This window comes from Prionailurus viverrinus, chromosome B1 (assembly GCF_022837055.1).
Source record: "Prionailurus viverrinus isolate Anna chromosome B1, UM_Priviv_1.0, whole genome shotgun sequence".
In the NCBI taxonomy this organism is placed as follows: domain Eukaryota; kingdom Metazoa; phylum Chordata; class Mammalia; order Carnivora; family Felidae; genus Prionailurus; species Prionailurus viverrinus.
The window spans coordinates 149,947,270-149,967,930 of NC_062564.1; the positions used below are offsets into that span (position 1 = coordinate 149,947,270).

Sequence of the window (20,661 nt, forward strand, 5' to 3'; positions counted from 1 at the left end):
TCTCTCCTGAATGTTTTTTTTCTCTAGATTTATCAGTAGCACCAGGAGTATTAATTAACAGCAGAAATTAACTGTTGATGATATCAATGCTACTTTTTCACGAAGATAATATGCAAAATATTGTCCTTTTACATAACTTTCAGGCTCCCTCTCTCTCACTCTTTATTTTCCTTTCTTTCTCCTTCCTCTCTTCTTTCCCTCCCTCCCCTCCTTCCTTCCTTCTATCATGCTTTCATTGTGTAAAAAACAGCATTTCTTGAACACCAACCCAGTACCTGCCACTTTTCTAGGTACAGTTGGCAAAACAGATCAAAATCTCTACCCCCATGGAGCTTACATCCCAGTAAGAAGATACAGACAATAAATGAATACAATATAAGATGTTAGACTGTGATATATGCTGTATAGTAAAATAAGAATAAATAGTTCTGGGAGGAGGGTTACACTTTTAAATACAGTGGTCAGGGAAGGTCTCAAAAGGTGACATTTGAATGAAGACTTGAGGGCAGTGAGGGTGAGAGCCATTGGCATCCCTGGGGGAAAAGCATTTTATTAAAATTGTTTTTTAGTTTTTTTAAGTTTATTTATTTATTTTGAGAAAGAGAGCATGTGTGCCAGTGGGGGAGAGACAGAGAGAAAGACAGAGAGAGAGAGAGAGTAGGGGGTGGGGGCCGGCAGAGACAAAGAGACAGAATCACAAGCAGGCTCCATGCTGTCAGCACAGATACCTAGATGGGGCCTGAACTCAGGAACCATGAAAGCATGACCTGAGCCAAGATCAAGAGTCAGGCGCTTAACCCATTGAGCCACCCATGTACCCCTGAGGAAAAGTATTTTAGACATCGATAAGAACAAGTAGATGGAAAGATCTGTGGTAAGTCATAGAACCAGGAATATCCTTACTGTAACTTGACCTTGATCTTACCTTTCACAAACCGATTTTGTGTATATTTTTTCTTTATTGGATTTTGGAATATTCTTCATCCAATTTTCCATCACTTAAACTTTTAAATTGCTTCATAGAATTGGTCTAGAGAGAAAATATCAAACACATCACACATATAAATAAAACATATGCAAGATAATTAGATTTGCATAGACTTTTGAAGATACATACAGTAATTAGAATTTTGAAAGTAAAATGTTGTGTTCTTATATTCATTATAATGTCACCTAATTATATTTTCCTTTTCCTGGATTCCAAATTTCTTATGCCTCAAAGACATATTTTGATTTAGATTTAGATGTTATTCATATGATTATTTCCCAAGACACTTTAAACGTGTTCTATAATAATTACCCCTGCCCATATATGTATCACATACCAACTATTGCAGGTATTGGTGAGATAGCAGTCTATATTCCTTAAAAAGGGGGATTACAAAAAGTAACATGGTGATGGTTCCTGGAAAGTCATGAGGCTCTGGGTTCAAGTTCCATTTGCTATGTAACTTCAGGCAAATGACTTAAACTCTGAGTCACAACATTTCCGCCTCTTTAAAAAAGGGTAATTATTTCACTGTACTCTTTAGGATGACCATTAGACACCATATATATGGATATGCTATGTCAATTATAAAGAATTATACTTATGTTAAATATTGTTTATAGCAAACTGCACAAGAACGCTGCAATGACAAAACCCTAATTATACTACCATGGGGCTTTGTGCTTGTAGAGTAGTGTGTGTGTGTGTGTGTGTGTGTGTGTGTGAAGAATAAATGGCCTCTGGAGTATACTAAATCTCCCTTTTCAAAGGGAACCATAACAAGTTATATAATGCATGGAAAAGCCTTTGTAAAACACAATGTTCTTGACTTCTTGTTTTCACAAGATAATAGTTTCAGAAATCCTAGATTCTGAGAAATTAAATATTTTATTTATCTATATCCTTTATACTTCTCATGTTACTAAACATACTTGAACAACAAATAACTCTCGGGTATTTTATTTCAAATCAGGAGGAGTGGTATAATCCAATTTGTCTTTTGTTTGCAATTACATTCTTATTCAGGACACCTGGTAACTGTAAACTGATACTGAAATAGGGCAGGTGCCTTGCACTTCATATTATCCTCAAGCATAGGAGAACACAGGAGATTTAATAACCTCAAATTTCTGTGGAGTTCACTTCTAAATGACTATTCTTTAGGTCTCTGGGAAAAGCAGATTAGAAAAATAGCACATTTAACCATGGTAAAGAATATACCCAAATATCTATATTGAAGGAAACAAGTCAGTGACAAGGAAATATCTAACTACACTGGTTAAAAATCTTGTTTTATTTATCAGTGTGATGTTAAATTTTATAGATGAAGCAAATAAAAATCATCATCAATTCAATTTTAAATATGCTTCTAATACCTAATGGAGCAGGCATATCTGGGAAATGACAATCATTGCTATTCATATACAGGAGTGAATCGATAATAAATCTTGGTCAAGCCAAGTGTTCTGTAGAGTACCTTCAAATTGTACTGAGCTTGATCTCCCCCCAGCCTCTGAGAAATCTGCTGTATGGCATGTAGATAGCTCTAATGTGGGTAAGATTGGGGACTGGCCTTTGCTACAGCTCTAAGAAGGATGAGGGCTGAATGCTATAGTAAAACTAAACAGGTTCAGCAACTGCATGTCCCCATTTTGTCTGTACCTTTTGGTTTCCCAGTTGGTTTCCATCTTTCTAAGCACAGTACATATCAAGAGAGCAGAAACCCAGTATTAATCTAGGCACCATTTGGCCAATGTAGCCTATTTTACATGTCAGTACCATACTGTACTGTCAGTACTGACACTTAGATGGTTTCCATATCTTGTCTATTATGAGAACGTTGTAGTAAACATGGGAGTGTAGATATCTTTTTAAGACAGTAATTTCATTTCCTTTATATAGAAGCCCAGAAGTGAAATTGTTGGATCATATGGTACCTCCATGTTTAACTTTTTGAGAAACCTCCATACTGTTTTCCACAGTGGCTGCACCAATTTACATTCTCACCAACAGTGCACAAGGGTTTCCTTTCCTCCACATCCTCACCAACACCCATCATTTGTCTTTTTGATAATAACATTTTAACAAGTGTGAGATGATACCTCATGGTGGTTTTGATTTGCATTTATTGATGATTAGTGATGTTGAATACCTTTTCATGTATCTGTTGGTGATTTTTAGGTTTTCTTTGAAAAAAATATCTCTTCAGTTCCTCTTCCTACTTTTAAGTGGATTATTTGAGGTTTTCTGCAATTGAGTTGTATGAGTCCCTTACATATTTTAAATATTAACCCTTTATCAGATATGTAGTTTGCAAATATTTTCTCCTGTTCCATAGATTGCTTCCTCATTTCATTTCTTTTGCTGTGAAGAAGCTTTTGAGTTTGATGCAGTACTACTTATTTTTTCCTTTGTTTGTGCTTTGGTTGTCTTATCCATAAAACAATTGCCAAGACCAATATCAAGCAGCTTTGATTCTGTTTTCTTCTAGGAGTTTTATGGTTTTAGGTCTTATATTTGTCTTTACCATTTTTGTGAGTGATGTAAGATAGGAATCCAATTTCACTCATTTGCATATGAATATCCTTAAGAGATTATCTTATCTCTATTGAGTATTTGTGGTTCCCCTGTCAAATATTAGTTAACCATAGATGCATAGGTTTATTTCTGAGTTCTCAATTCTGATCTATTAGTCTATGTGTCTGTTTTTATATCAGTATCATATTAATTACTGTACCTTATACATATAGTTTAACATCAAGAAGTGTGATCCCTCCAACTTTGATCCTTTTTTCTTGGGATTACTCTGGCTATTCAGGGTATTTTATGGTTCTATACAAATTTTAGGATTGCTTTTTCTATTTCTATAAAAAATGGAATTGGAATCTTAATAAGAATTTGCTTGTATCTGTAGATTGCTTTGGGTAGTATGTACATTTTAACCATATTCACTTTTATAATCCTGAACATAGGATACCTTTCCCTTTATTTGTGTCTTCTTCAATTTTTTCATCAATGTTTTAAAGTTCTCTGTATATAATTAAGGGTCTAAATGTGAAACCTGAAACCACAAAAATCCTAGAAGAGAGCACAGGTAGCAATTTCTCTGACATCAATCATAGCAACAGTTTTGTAGATATGTCTCCTCAGGGAAGAGAAACAAAAGAAAAAAAAACTATTACAACTACATCAAAATAAAAAACTTCTGTGCAGTGAAGGAAACCATCATTAAACCTAAAAGGCAACCTACAGAATGAGAGAAGATATTGGCAAATGATATATCCAATAAAGGGTTAGTATCCAAAATCTATAAAGAATTCATATTAACTCAAACCCCCCCCCCAAAACAAATAATCCAATTAAAATTAGGCAGAAGACATGAACAGACATTTCTCCAAAGAAGACATACAGATGATCAACAGACACATTAAAAACATAAGCAACATCACTCATCATCAGGCAAATGCAAATCAAAACCAGGTGAGGTAAGGTATCACTTCACACCGTCAGAATGGCTAAAATCAAAACCGCAAGAAACAAGTGTTGACAAGGATAAAGACAAAAAGGAAAGCTTATGCACTGTTAATGAGATGCAAACTGTCATAGCCACTGTGGAAAACAGTATAGAGGTTTCTCAAAAAATTAAAAGTAGAACTGCCATATGATCCAGTAATTCCACTACTAGGTATTGACCCAAAGAATATGAAAACACTAATTCAAAAAAATACATGCATTCCTATGTTTATTGCAGCATTATTTATAACAGCCAAATTATGGAAGCAACCCAAGTATCCACTGATAGATGAATGGGTAAAGAAGATGTGCTATACATATACACAATGGAACACTCTCCAGCCATGAAAAATAATGAAATCTTGCCATTTGCAACAATTTGGACAGATCTAGAGGGCATGATGCTAAGTGAAATAAGTTAGAGCAGGACAAATACTGTATGACTTCACTTATATGTGGAATTTAAAAAACAAAACCAAGAAGAAAAGAGACTCTTAACTATAAAGAACAAACTGATGGTTACCGGAGGAGAGTTGGTGGGGACTGGAGTGATAGATGAAATAGGTGATGGGGAACTAAAAGTACACTTCTCATGATGAACACTGTATGTTAACTATACTGTAATTAAATTTAAAAATAACAAAGTTTTCCGAGTACAAATTTTTTACTTTCTTGGTTAAATTTATTCCTAAGTATTTTATTATTTTTGGTGCTGTTGCAAATGGGATAAAAATAATTTTTAATTAATTTTACAGTTAGAAGGTGTCCTCAGGTCTACAATGGGTCTCTTGTAGACAGCATATAGATGGATTTTTTTAATCCATTCTGATACCCTATCTCTTTTGATTGGAGCATTTAGCCCATTTACATTCAACATTATTATTGAAAGATATGGATTTAGGGGCGCCTGGGTGGCGCAGTCGGTTAAGCCTCCGACTTCAGCCAGGTCACGATCTCGCGGTCCGTGAGTTCGAGCCCCGCGTCAGGCTCTGGGCTGATGGCTCAGAGCCTGGAGCCTGTTTCCGATTCTGTGTCTCCCTCTCTCTCTGCCCCTCCCCCGTTCATGCTCTGTCTCTCTCTGTCCCAAAAATAAATAAACGTTGAAAAAAAAAAATTTAAAAAAAAAAAAAGAAAGATATGGATTTAGTGTCGTTGTGTTATCTGAAGGTTTCATGCTTGTGGTGACGTCTCTGGTCCTTTGTAGCCTGTACAGTGTTCCACTCACAGAGTCCCCCTTAGGATCTCTTGCAGGGCTGGTTTAGTGGTCATGAACTCCTTCAGTTTTTGTCTGGGAAAGCCTTTAATCTTAAGCCTTAAGATTCACTCTCTTAACAAGTTTCAAGTATACAACACAGTATTGTTAACTGTAGTTAGTTTGCTACATATTACTTCCCCATTATTTATTTTATAAGTAGAAGTTTGTACCTTTTGACCCCCCTTACTTATTTTACCCACTCTGTGCCTTCAGTAGCCACCAACTTTTCTCTGTATCTATAAACTTGTTGTTTGTTGTTGTTATTTTCTACATACAAGTAAGATCATACAGTATTTGTCTTTCACTGTCTAATTTGTTTCACTTAGCATGATACCCTTAAGGTCCATCCATATTGCTGTGAACTCTTTGTTCTGTGATTTAACCTTCTAGCATGCTGAATGGTGAGGGACACACAACTCGGGAGATTGACCCACAAAGATATGAGAGAGACAACTGCAAAACATGCATGTGATGACCTCTAGGATAAGCTCACCCTCTGATGAGTCTGATTCACATGAACATGAACAAAGCCAGCCTAGAAAAGCTCTCTAGTCTAAAGCAGAATTGGGATCAGAGTCAAAGTTAAATAGAAAGTTGTTTTAAGACTCTAAATCATTCAATGGGGCGCCTGGGTGGCGCAGTCGGTTAAGCCTCCAACTTCAGCCAGGTCACGATCTCGCGGTCCGTGAGTTCGAGCCCCACGTTGGGTTCTGGGCTGATGGCTCAGAGCCTGGAGCCTGTTTCCTATTCTGTATCTCCCTCTCTCTCTGCCCCTCCCCCGTTCATGCTCTGTCTCTCTCTGTCCCAAAAATAAATAAAAAACGTTGAAAAAAAATTTTAAAAAGACTCTAAATCATTCAATAATGGAAAAATAATAAAAATACTTCCAGCTTTTAGGTACTCCATTTGTTAAATCCTGGAACTCTACTTTGCTCTCTCTACATATGCACTCTCTTTTTTTGCACTTCAGTATCTGATGATGTGCTCTAAATGTTTACCAATTGGCTTTCTGTGGTGAAAAAAGAAAAAAAAAACACTTTTGCATAGCATTTACCAATATCTGTGGTGTAAAACCTTCCACCTTGACTAGTTTCAAGCTATTTGTTATATAACAAGCAACTTGGCAAAACACATGGAAGTTAACAATTAACTTTCATTAACCTGCAATAGCCAGGTACAGATAATCTCTAGTATATCCATTTATGACACCAGCATTGATCCATTGAGATGCCCAAAGTTCATGGACATAAGTCTTATTATGCTGAAAAATAGTCTTTGCTCCAACACATGCTACAGACTAATATCTGGGCCTATGGATATTAGACCCAGAGATTTCTTTATATAACAAAGTATAAGCTTATACAAATTATGTGTTTAGTAAAGCAGAAGATTCTCTCTTGGAGAAATCTGTTCCTCAAGAGAAATCTTGGGCAATAAATAAATGCCCTCCTCTGTAGATCATTTTTTATAGCCACAGAACTCCCATCTCCACTTACATACATACATTTTTTAAATACATCATTTTTTACCTTCAAGAAAATTGTCACTTTTTAAATATTTCTGAAAAGTTAAATGGATACAATAACTCTCTTTCCCAATGTCTTCCAAGATACTACTAAAAAGTTTACCTTCTAGGAAGGATCATGTTCCAGAAAAAAAATATGCAATCTAACAATACTACAATAAAGAACTAGTTCAACAACTTACTAATCTAGTACACTGCCACAGGATACTTGAAACTTCAATAAAAAGTCTTTTATGCACTAGATACCTATATAAAAAAGAAAAAAAGAAAATGAAAAGTAACAATTGATTATTTCATGCAGTATTCTTAATTTCCTTTATTTAAAAATTAGTAATTACTTTTAGGGGCACTTGGGTGGCTTAGTTGGTTAAGCATCCAACTCTTGATTTCAGCTCAGGTCATGATCTCATGGTTCATGAGACTGAGCCTTATGTCAGGCTCCACGCTGAGTGTGGAGCCTGCTTGAGATTCTCTCTCTCCCTCTCTCTCTCCCTCCCCCACCCCGCACTTGTGCACTCTCTCTCAAAATAAATAAACATTTTAATATATATAAAAACACAAATAAAAAATAGTAATTACTTTTAGAATTTAGTATTTTTGGATCAGGTCAACTGTTCTGCATGTTATAGGCCTTTTACTGCTTATATATTTCCCTAATAATGTAAATGTGCACTAAACTTGACATGTCAGACCATGTAGATACTATCAAAAATACAAACACAAAGAAAATCACACTTTTTATTAACTTTTGACAATGGGAATCCAAGGAAATACTGGATCTGTGATGTATCACACTCTTCTAGCCCTCAAAGGTAATAGAAGCTCAATACCTGACCATGCTTTATATTTCATGAAGGTAACATTTCAAACGGAAGTTGGAAAAAATATTTTAATCCACATGGTAATTTAATGATGCTATAATAGAATAATGCCACTTAGAGATTAGGAAGGAATTTCCTCCAGTTATGGGAAAATTTTTACTACACTTTAGTACGTGTGCCTCACTAAACTAACAAACTTAATTCTTTTTAACTTTGTAATATTATGCTATGTCCTCCCTCTTGGAAACAATCCATGAAATAAATAGTTTTTAGGCTGGGCTTCATTAAAAACTTCTGCTCTGTGGAAGACAATGTCAAGAGAATGAGAATGCAAGCTATAGACTGGGAGAAAATATTTGCAAAGGACATGCGTGATAAAGAACAATTATAAGTATAAAAAGAATTCTTAAAACTCAACATTAAGAAAACATATAACCCAATGAAAATATGGTTCAAAGACATTAACAGACACCTTACCAAAGACATACAGATGGCAAATAAGCATAGGAAAAGATGCTCCACATCATTTGTCATTAGAGAAATTCAAGTTAAAATGATAATTAGATACTACTACACACCTCGTAGAATGACCAAAATCTGGAACACAAACTACAGCCACATGCTGGTGAAGATGGGCAGGAACAGGAATCACTCTAGGTATTTACCCAAAGAATACAAAATACAAATTCAAAGGGATATTATGCGCCATGATGTTTATAGCAGCATTATCTATAGTAGCCAAATAATGGAATATATATGCTCAGCCATATACATATACAATGGAATATGACTCATCCATAAAAAAGAATGAAATCTTGCCATTTGTAATGACATGGATGAAGCTAACAAGCATAATGCTAAGCGAAATAGGTCAGTCAAGCACAAATATCATATGATTTCACTCACATGTGGAATTTAAGAAATAAAACAAATGACAAAGGGGAGAAAAAAGAGGGGGCAAACCAAGAAACAGACCCTTAACTATAGAGAACCAACTGGTGGTTACCAGAGGAGAGGTGAGTTGGGGAATGGGTGAAATAGGTAATGGGGATTAAGGAGTGCACTTGTTGTGGTAAGCACTGGCTGTTATATGGAAGTGTTGAGCCACTGAATTGTACACCTGAAACTGATATTACACTGCATGTTAACTAACTAGAATTTAATAAAAACTTAAAATTAAAAAAAATTTAAACTCAGGTTATATTTACTGCACCTTTTAAACTCTACACTGTGTATCCTTCTATGTATTTACTCCACATCTTTCTAAACTAAGCACACTAAATAAAAATCAACATTTAACTTTCATTTATTCCTCATACTAAGCATTATATTTTTCTTGTCTGTCAATTTTTGTTGATTTTATGATTATGTTAATAATACTTTTGTTCAAAATAATATTATGAATTCTGTCGTATTTTGGAATGTGGAAGTGTCTCTGACCTATTTCTCAATATTGATGTTTAGGTGGTTAATCTGTGGATGGAATACTTTCTTTTGGCATTATCTTCAGTTTAGTATTAAAATATATAGTGATTTAACCCTCTGCTGAAGCATTTTCCTAAATATTTCTGTTAGTATTACAATTTTCACAACATACTAACAAAATATCATTAACTCCATTTTTATGGATAATGAAATAAAGGCTAAGATTTAGTAACTCTCATTCATAAACATCATTTTGTACAGTATATAAACAGAGTTCTCTTTATCCCCAAAGTCCACCCAACTAATTTCACTAAAGACCTTATACGAATCCCCATGGTTCTAGGATTAACGCAAGCCTTATTTCCCTGCTTTTAGGAAAATAAACCAGTGGAAAAGCACCCCCGCCAAAAAAAAATCATTTGGTATTGGTCATGTAACACTCATTTTCTTTTACAGAATAGGAAAATAACACTATATTCTTTCACAAGGGAACAGTAAAGAAAGTTATATTAATGTTTGTCTATAACTGGGGTGTGAGGGATCCAATACAGAAAGCAGATACCAATTATTAATAGTGTTTAGGTAACATTGTTAGCTCTGACACATAGTCACGGATTCTTTAGTAAACACCACCATGTAGTAATTTTGCACATATGTATGTGTAATTGAAGTATAATGTAAATTGTGTGTGTGTGTGTGTGTGTGTGTGTGTGTAAACAGCATGCCCACGCACTGTAGTAGCTGTTCCCCAGTGATTTCTCCAGGGGATTGTAAGATTGCATTCATGGTTTTGTCCTCACTAAGTAATTCCATGCCACTAACAAAATAAAATATTTGAGGTGTATAATTTTAATATGTCCTTGACAACTCAGCTATAATCAATGCTTTTAATCAGCTTAATTATTGAATATTTATATCATTTTATTTGCATTCCTCTTGGTGTTTATTTAGATGCTTATTTTGTAATTCCTTGTTTATAATATTTTTCTACTTGGAGTGAGGGAGATAGATATTTGGAGTGACTTGTAGGAATTCAGAACTGAAATTGTAAATATAAAATCTGCATAACTGTAATGAAGCTTATAAAAAGTAGGAGATGATATAGTAAGGGTGTGAAAAAATGACAGCTTATGGTCCTGGGGAAATGACAAAGATAGCTTTGGCATTGTCAGCATAAGACTATAACCAGAAGGAGGTGGAAGAGGAGAACCATGGGGAGTAAAGACCACCCAGAGAACATTTGGGGAGAAGGAAACTTTGTAAGGGTCTTGATGTATATGGTCCTACTCCAGCTGTCTTAGAAATATAAGAGAAAAAATACAGGAGAATGTATATGAGTAGATTGAGCTGTTACTATTGGTAAATCTTCTTTAAAACAGAGAGAAAGGTAAGACTCTACTAGGATAAAGTCTCATTAAAGTTCCAACTTATTAGGTTGGATTTGAGATAATTTCTTTTTATATGATCCTCAATATCTTTTTATGAATATAATTTATTGTCAAATTGGCTTACATACAACACCCAGTGCTCATCCCAACAAGTGCCCTTCTCAATGCCCATCACCCATTTTCCCCTCTTTGCCACCCCTGTCCACCCTCAGTTTGTTCTCTGTATTTAAGAGTTTCTTGTGGTTTGCCTCCCTCCTCTCTGTTTGTAACTATTTTTTTCTCCTTTCCTTCCCCCATGGTCTTCGGTTAAGTTTTTCAAGATCCACATATGAGTGAAAATACATGATATCTATCCTTCTCTGATGAATGGATAAAGAAGATAATCTTCAATATCTACTCAAAGTCACATTTAAGTATGGGAAATAAATTAAAATAGTTTCCATGCTGTTTTTGGAATACTTGCTATAAATACATATTCAAGGTTAAGGGGTTTAGAGAAAACATTTTACAAAGAAATTGACATTGCAGTCATGAACTGCATTGTTTTAATAAATTATCCATTATGGTTTACTTCTTATTCTAATGACTTTCTGATTCCAAAATCATCAATATTATATATGTGTGTGTATCTATATTTATAGTGATGTTCATATTGTTTTTTAAAGTTGAACATATCTATCTACATAAATATTATATCTTACATAATATTATATATAGAATACCCTATGTAATATCATATCTAGTTAAACATGCATATGTGTGACTTAAAAAATAATACATATGTATGACATCTTCTAATATATGTAAAATTATATATATTAAATATATAATTATAAATTTATAGCATTGCATAATTAACATATCTATATATTTTATAATTTATAATAATTTACGTATATAAATTTAAATCTTGACTGTGCAAAGCTATAACTTGGCAGTGGCTGTAGGTTTCTTTGAATTTCAATATGGTAGTCACATTCTTTTTAATTCTTAGGTACTTAATATATTTTCTTGTGATTAGTGAGATTTTCCATTTAATATTAAATAGAAGTTGGTATTATAGGGCAGTCTCATATTTTATTTCATTTGATTACTTTTATTTTTTAATTTATATATTTAAATTCATGTTAGTTAACATTCAGTGTAATCTTGGTTTCAATGATTGATCACTTACATATAACACCCAGTGTTCATCCCAAGTGCACTCCCTAATGCCCATCACCCATTTAGCCCATCCCCATCCATCTCCACTCCAGCAACCATCAGTTTGTTCTCTGTATTTAAGTCTTTTATGGTTTGCCTCCCTCTCTGTTTTTATCTTATTTTTCCTTCCCTTCCCCTATGTTCACCTGTTTTGTTTCTTAAATTCCACATATCAGTGAAATCATATGATGTCTGTCTTTTTCTGACTGATTTATTTTGCTTAGCATAATACTCTAGTTCAATTCATGTTGTTGCAAATGGCAAGATTTCATTCTTTTTGATTGCCGAGTAATATTCCTGTGTGTGTGTGTGTGTGTGTGTGTGTGTGTGTGTGTGTTGTGTGTATCCATCCCACATCTTTCTTATCCATTCATCAGTCGATGGGCATTTGAAGTTTTTCCATAATTTGGCTATTGTTGATAGAGTTGCTATTGGGGTGCATGTGCCCCTTCAAATCAGCATTTTTGTATCCTTTGGATAAATACCTAGTAGTACATTTTGCTCATGTGTTGATAGAAATAGAAATACCTTTGTATTCATGAGTGATTATAGATTCTGAATATGTTTCTATTTCAATATTTTCCTATAAGACTGTACTGTTTTTTTGGTGGGGGGGAATGAATGAAATGAATATTTCTTCCTCTTCCCTCCCACCAACCTTTGGAATAAAGATTTATTACCTGTAATTTTGCTAGTGTATACCTGTAAAATCATATGGGTGTAGTATTCTCTCCATGCAAAGGAATTTGACTGCTGTCTCTGTTCTTTTAACAAATGAATCTATATGGCAAATATTTTACTCTGGTTGCAAAAAAAATTTTTTACAGGTCTATAGACTAGCAATTCTGAAACTATTTTATGTGTCTACTAAAACTGATCAAATAAGTAAGCATAAAGTGGTATTGGATACAGGTTTCTCACTGTTGAAAGGACTTGGGAATAAACAGAGAAGGCTAGATATAGAAACTATAGACAGGGATTTATAACAGTATTAGGATGTGCAATTATATTTGCTTGTTTACTTTCTGATTAAAACTAACATGTCAGTAGCAATGAACACATTTAGCATTCTCATCTTGATTTTTTTTTTAATTTTTTTTTCAACGTTTTTTTATTTATTTTTGGGACAGAGAGAGACAGAGCATGAACGGGGGAGGGGCAGAGAGAGAGGGAGACACAGAATCGGAAACAGGCTCCAGGCCCCGAGCCATCAGCCCAGAGCCTGACGCGGGGCTCGAACTCACGGACCGCGAGATCGTGACCTGGCTGAAGTCGGACGCTTAACCGACTGCGCCACCCAGGCGCCCCTCTCGTCTTGATTTTTAAAGGCCATTCTCTACTAAAATGAAACAGTGTTCCTTGGAGACATGGTTGATTTTAAGGTTGAGGCAGTGAAAATAGTAACTAAGCCTGAAATATCTTATAGTAATAGAAAGTGAAAATTGCTTTAAAAGAATGGGGTCATATCAAAAGGAAATAGGAAACAATATATGGAAAAGTTTCCAAAATCTGGGACAAACTGAATAATAAAAATAAATAATGACAATAGCTGAGAGGCCCCTGGGGGGGTCTTCAGTTGGTTAAGCATCTGACTCGTGGTTCTGACTCACAGTTCCTGAGTTGGAGCCCTGCGTCGGGCTCTACCCTGACAGCACAGAACTGCTTGGGATTTTTCTCTCTCCCTCTCTCTCTGCCCTTCCCTGGCTTGCTCTCTCTGAAAAAATAAATTGAAAAAATTTTTAAATAATGATAATAGCTAGATAAAATATATAAAATAAAATAAATTTATATGCATTATACTGATATGCATAAATAAATTAATAAACAGGCTATTTCTTAAATGCCAATTAAAAATAGAAAGAATGATGGGGCGCCTGGGTGGCTCAGTGGGTTAAGAATCCGACTTCGGCTCAGGGTCATGATCTCATGGTTCATGCGTTGGAGTCCCGCACAGGCTTGGTGCTTACAGCTCAGAGCCTGGAGCCTGTTTCAGATTCTGTGTCTCCCTCTCTCTCTACCTCTCCCTTCTTCACACACTATCTCTCTCTCCTTCAAAAAGAAACATTAAAAAAATTAAAAATAGAAAGAGTGAAAAATTTTTAATTATGTTGTTAATAATAACATTTTACATAAGCATAATAAAATGATCAAAACTAGGATTCTTATTAAATGTCAATTATCTTTCTAATTTTTTTCTTTCCAGTAAATAATGCAGGTTCCCCTCTTGCATTTATTTGTCCAGGGTCCTTACTTTTTTCCAACTTGTGATAGTTCACACAGTCTTTCTTTGCCTCTTGTTTATGAAGAGTATGAGGCATTATACATATATAAATATAATTTATATTTATATATATATATTTATATATTTATATATTTAAATTCATGTTAGTTAACATTCACTGTAATCTTGGTTTCAATGATTCATCACTTACACACACATATATATATATATATATATACACACACACATATATATGTATATACATATATATATATATAATATCCTTCAATTTGGGTTTTCTGATATATTCTCACGATTAGAGTGGGATTATACATTTTCCGTAAGAATACTACAGAAGCAATCTGTGTCCTTCACAGGGTGGCATATCTGGAGGTACATAATATAAATCGATTATCATTATTGATGATAATTTTTATAATTTATATAGGATAGTTTCTACCAGGATTCTCCCTATGTAATTAATACATATCTTGTAGGGAGATACTGTGAGACCATGCAAATTATACTAACCATATGTTTGCACATATTTTTGCAATCCTTTACAGTAAAATTCCAGTTAGTAACTACATAAGGAATCATGAAAATGGTAATTCACCATTAGGCCAACACAATAGTGATAGAGTAATAATTACTGCAGGGTATAAAGAAGTCTCAATACTTCACTTGTAACTTTTTTGTCTAAAATTATTAAAAAATTAAAAGAAACTGGAAGATATGTTTGAGAGAACTAAAATCTAGGGCTTGGTTTTGCAGTCTGGTTGCATGAAGAAGAGCCAGCTTTAAAGAGTAGAAAAGGAGTTGAGAGAGGAGACACCAAGTAGGTCAAACCAACGTTTGGATGCAGATATCTTAGTTTAATCTCCATGTCTCTTAACCATTCTATCCTATTTCGTATTTCATGTGTTTTTATTCAGAACTTAATTCTAAAGACTATCTTTAAGATTTCTCTTCCGGGTTATGTTTTATTTCTACAGGGGTATCTAATTTACTCTACTGTATCTATTGAGTTTTAAATTTCATTTGTTGAATTTGTAATTTCTAGAAATTATTTTTGGTTCTTTAGTAATTTTTCACAATTATTCTTTTTGTTTTGTTTTTTTTTAATTTATTTATTTTGACAGAGAGTATTTTAGAGAGAGAGCACAAATGGCGGAGGGGTAGAGAGAGGGAGAGACAGAGCCCCAAGCAGTCTCAGTGCCATCAGCAAAGAGCCAGATGGAGGTCTCAAACTCACAAACCATGAGATCACAACCAGAGCCCAGATCAAGAGTCTGATGCTTAAGCGATTGAATCACCCAGGTGTCCCGGCAATTATTCTTTTTAATCTCTTGCTCCTTATGCTTTTAGGATTTGCTTTCATAATCTTAAACACTGAAAAAAATAATTATATACTTCATTTCAAATAATATTTCAAATCACTGTGTTAGTATTTATGGTCTCTGTTTCTATTAATATTTATGGTCTCTGTTAATATTTATGGATCTCAGTCATGAAGCCTCCTTTCCTTATAAACAAATTCTAATTATGCAGGATTGGCTGGAGATTTGATGCTAGATTTATCTTTGCATCTTTTAAACAATTCTACTTTGGGTCTTCTTTTTAGCGCAACAGAAAAATTCTCAAGGGACTTGAAATTTCAGTATGTCCCTGTCAATTTATCTAATTGAATATAATTTTGTCACTGAATATAACATTGATATAACTATTTACACTTCTTAGAACATAGATACATTAGTATTCTCTTTTACTTCCAAATGATACTTTTCAACCTGGTGGCTACCAACCACTCTTAAAGACTTAGCTAAAGCATTATTGCATTATTCTCTTCTTCCAGTAAGCAACCTCCTTCGTGGGCTTGCCTTCCTCAACTCGTTCTGACCATCTAAGATCCATCTCCATTATATTTGTAGAATAAGTATTGGTTCCAATGACATTTTCTGCAGTAATCTGTGAACTCATTTTGAACCTGAAGTGGTCTTTCTTGTTTATGCCCTGTGCATAATATAGAATCTGGCATACACCATGCGCTAAAAACTTGTTTTTTGGAGGTATGAAATATTAAAGGATTTGTAGAGGAACTGAAATTGGGTTAAAGTGTAGATGGATGATTGCACACAACATCTACACTTCTAAATTTTACCCCTCCCTTGAGATTGTAGTGTTCACAGCCCAATTAATATTTCCACAGACATGTCCAATTTTTAACTCACACACTGAAGGTCAAAAACCTTTCCATAGCTACTACTTATCTAACATTTTGTGGTTTTGCTAGTCATTATCCATTACTCCGGTTGGTCAAACTACAAACTGAGCACTTCTTTGTTTTTTAAGACTCATTCTGTGATTTTCATTCACAAACCAATATTATATTTTCCCTGACACTCATCAAATCTTGTTTTCCTAATATTTACTTTTAGCCTCTTACAGATTGTTTTTTCCCTACCACTCAAATCCTATTTAGATTCTGGAAGAGTTTTATTATAGGACACATATGATCATTTTCTGGACATGATTTGAAAATCTGAGTAGACCTCTTTTGTGGAAATTAAAATTGAACCCAGAGTATAGCACTCAAGACTCTCCAAAGTGCTCTGTTTTAACTAGTATTTTCTTTGTCTATACTGTTCTGTGTTAGCCTTGACTCTATGCATACTGAACTGATAACTGCATACTTAAATGGCCATCATTTCCACATCATCATTCTTTTTCTCCTTGTCTTCCATTCACCTTCAGAACCCATCTTCTGTCATATTCGCTACTGGGCTCAATGAAAGGCACCCATATCCTGAAGCTTTGTGAGATTTTTTTTCCACATTGGAGTGATAGCATCTTCTGGAGCCTGGAAATATTGTACCTTAGTATAATATTTAGTATACTCTTCCTATTGTTATTGTGATGTGATGTGTGCATCTTGTCCATATACTATCATACAACCAACTTTATGTCAAGACCTACATTTTTGTTTTCCCAAATTATCAATCATCATGTTCCATAAGATATACCATATTATTTACTAGACCTTCTTAAATGGGTTCTATTGTAATTAGAAATTGTCCAATAAAAGGTATCATTTTTATTTTAATATATTTAAAATGAACTCCTAAAATGCTGCAGCCATTTCCTCCAGAATATTTAAATATTTCATGCATTCTCCTAACAAATATCCTATAGTACTGTGCCCGTGCACGCTATTGACAAAGTTCTCTACACGGTATCATTTCCTAACTCTAGAAATTAATTTTTAACTTGATCTGTATCTAAATTGCGTCTTCAGCTCTGTGCTCTGCAAACATTTAACCTCTGCAGAGCAGTGTCTGAGGGAACCGCTGTCATGGTCCCTAAGAAATGGATTTCAGCAATTGTGCTGCTGCAGCTCTGCTACGCTGGCTGTGGACTCTGTGGGAAGGTCCTGGTGTGGCCCTGTGACATGAGCCACTGGCTCAACCTAAAGATCATACTGGAGGAACTCACAGAAAGGGGCCACGAGGTGACCGTGTTGGTGTCTCCACAGAGTTTCATCATCGACTACAGCAAGCCTTCTGCAATGAACTTTGAGGTGATCCCTGTGCCACAAAACAGAGAGACTGCTGAGAAAACGCTAGATGACTTTTTAGATATAGCTGCTAATGTTATGCCAACACTGTCACTCTGGCAGTCAGCAATGAAACTGCAACAATTCCTTCTTCAAATAACTGGACACTTAAAACTCCAGTGTGAGAGTGTAGTCTACAACCAGTCAATGATGAAGAAACTCCAGGAAACCAACTACAATGTAATGGTCATAGACCCGGTGTTACCCTGTGGAGAGCTGATTGCTGAGTTGCTGGAAGTCCCTTTTGTGTATACACTAAGGTATTCCATGGGTTACACGCTGGAAAAATATTGTGGAAAACTTCCGGTTCCACTTTCCTATGTGCCTGTTACTGTGGCGGCACTATCAGACAGAATGACCTTTCTGGAAAGGGTAAAAAATTTAATGTTCTCCACTTTCTTTGACTTCTGGATCCAACAATATGATACTCAGCTTTGGGACCAGTTTTACAGTTATGCATTAGGTAAGAGAGTGCTCCTCATTCTAAAGGAGTTAGGAAACTTAGGTGGTTTAAGAAAAGCCTAGGAAAATGAAAAGAGTGTATTTTTAAAAGTTTCACTTTCACATAAAACTTCATAAGTGATATCAATGATTGTTATCAACAACCAATTGGGAGGGACAGGCAATAAAAGTCTTGGTTACCCTTTCTTTAAAGTCATCTAACCATTTTGTAAGAAACCTTGATACTTAAAGATTGGTATCAAAACAAAACAAAATATGAAACACACTAATAAATGTTAACCTAATGGAAGATGTATTTTGTGTCCAATATAGGGTATCACAAAAAAGTCTTGTATACTGAGTTTTCGTAGTGGAGGAGATTTGACTTTTTATTGGTCAAAAAAGTGTAACGTTTGTTGTAAGAACAATATAATCTCCTTGCCTTATTCCAGTAATAAACTGAAAACAGAGGTATATTAACAATGGGATTAACTTTGCATGTAATTTATTTTGCCTGAATTGTTTCCCACAAATTTTGAGAATCATGGATTATTACATTCAAAATTTATAGTATTCTCTGTGTTGAATCTGAGTCCCTGACATTCTTATCCCTTTTGTAAATTTGGGATGAAGCTTCAGTAAGTCTTAAGTGAATTGTTTCATCGTAGCTAGTCATACTGAAAAGTTTCCTAGGATGCTTTGTACTTCTTCGGGAAGTACTACACAGAAACCTGAACAATGAAAGGGAAAACTGTAAAAAATTATAGCTTTAGGTGTTGAAAGAAGCATGTTTTTTTTACTTCACTACTTACATATATATTCCATCTATTTTTAATGATTTGCATTTTTCTATCAGGAATGGTTTTGCTTTGTTATTTTTACACAGATAGCTCTCATTTGATTCCATCAATATTAACTAATTTAACTCTCTGATTGTATTAGTTTTGTAGGTCTGCCACAACTAAATACTGCAGACTAAGTGGCAGAAACAACAGAAATTTGTTTTCTCATAGTTTGGATGCTAGAAGTCCATAACCAAGGTGTTGCCAGGCCAGTTTCTCTTCAGGCCTGTCTCCTAGCTTGTAATGTGACCACTTTTTTTGCTATGTTCTCTCGTGGTATTTCCTCTGTGTATATATAATCCCAGTGTCTCCTCCTCTTCTTATAAGAAGACCAGTGATATTGGATTCAGGCCCACTCTTAGGACCTCACTTAAGCTTGATTACATCTTTAAAGGACTTAACTCAAAATATAATCAGATTTCAACACATGAGTGTTAGAGGAACACAAGTCAGTCCATAACACTGACTTCCCAGTAGATACCTTTTTTCAGAAACGTATATTCAAAGGAAGGCACTTTAAAAATCCTGAGGTTTATACATGATTTAAATCTATACTATGCCAATTTCACAGTAAGTAATTTAAGCACCAGAAACACTACCTGGGTGTAGGCAGTGTGTTGGGCTTTATGGATTTAAAGTAAATCAGAAAGTATCTTGGCCTCAATTCTATTGTCAGAAAAGAAATGCAAGACATAAAAACATAAATATATTCTGAAAACTAAGGATGTTTTCCTAGTTCTAATCAATAAGATTTTAGGACATTTGTCATATTATGCATAAATAGGGGAAAGTTGTAAGATTCTGTATGTATAAATTTTATGGATTAAATGTAGTCCTTAGGATCTATGGTAAGTTTTAAACTCTATCATCTTTAACAGGTTTGTTTGTTTGTGTACTTTTGTTGATTTTCATTCTCTCATTTTCTTTATCAGGAAATTCTGAATGCACCATGAATATGATTTAATTCTCAATCTCATAATAAAAGATAACCAATACAAATGGCTTAAAAATTCAAACGGAACAAAAATATATGTAGTGAATAATAACTGGCTTCATATTTCTTCTACATAAGTATTATTAGCTATTCCTGTCATTACAGCAAGATATTATCTATGCATCATTAAGCATAAGTATTTATATATGTCTTTTTTTTTCTTTTTTGCCAATAGAAGCAATTATTAAATATTCATTTTGCCTTTCTTTTTAACAAATATATATTTGACACAGAATATTTTAAGATCTGCATTATTCTTTACATTGACTTAATTGTAGTGATGTCAATGGATCTAACAAATCATTAAACTATTCATTCAATATCTACTCTCCTAGCAACTATCAAGTATATAATACAATATTGTTAACTATAGTGACTATGTTGAATAATAGATCCCCAGAACTTCCTCATCTTGTGGTTGGAATTTTGTAC

The 20,661-nt window shown here is 34.4% G+C and overlaps 1 protein-coding gene across 5 annotated transcripts in view; it reads left to right on the plus strand.

Annotated features, from left to right (window-relative positions):
- The window catches only part of LOC125163811 (UDP-glucuronosyltransferase 2A1), a 51,476-nt gene that overhangs the window by 13,573 nt on the left and 17,242 nt on the right, over positions 1 to 20,661 (plus strand). Inside the window, exon 1 of one of the 5 annotated variants that reach the window (XM_047856017.1) lies at positions 17,692 to 18,415. The exons of the other annotated variants lie outside the window; for them this stretch is intronic. Within the exon in view, the coding sequence (XP_047711973.1) occupies positions 17,692 to 18,415 (724 nt within the window). Of the gene's footprint in view, positions 1 to 17,691; positions 18,416 to 20,661 lie in introns of those variants that run through there. 5 annotated transcript variants of the gene reach the window in all.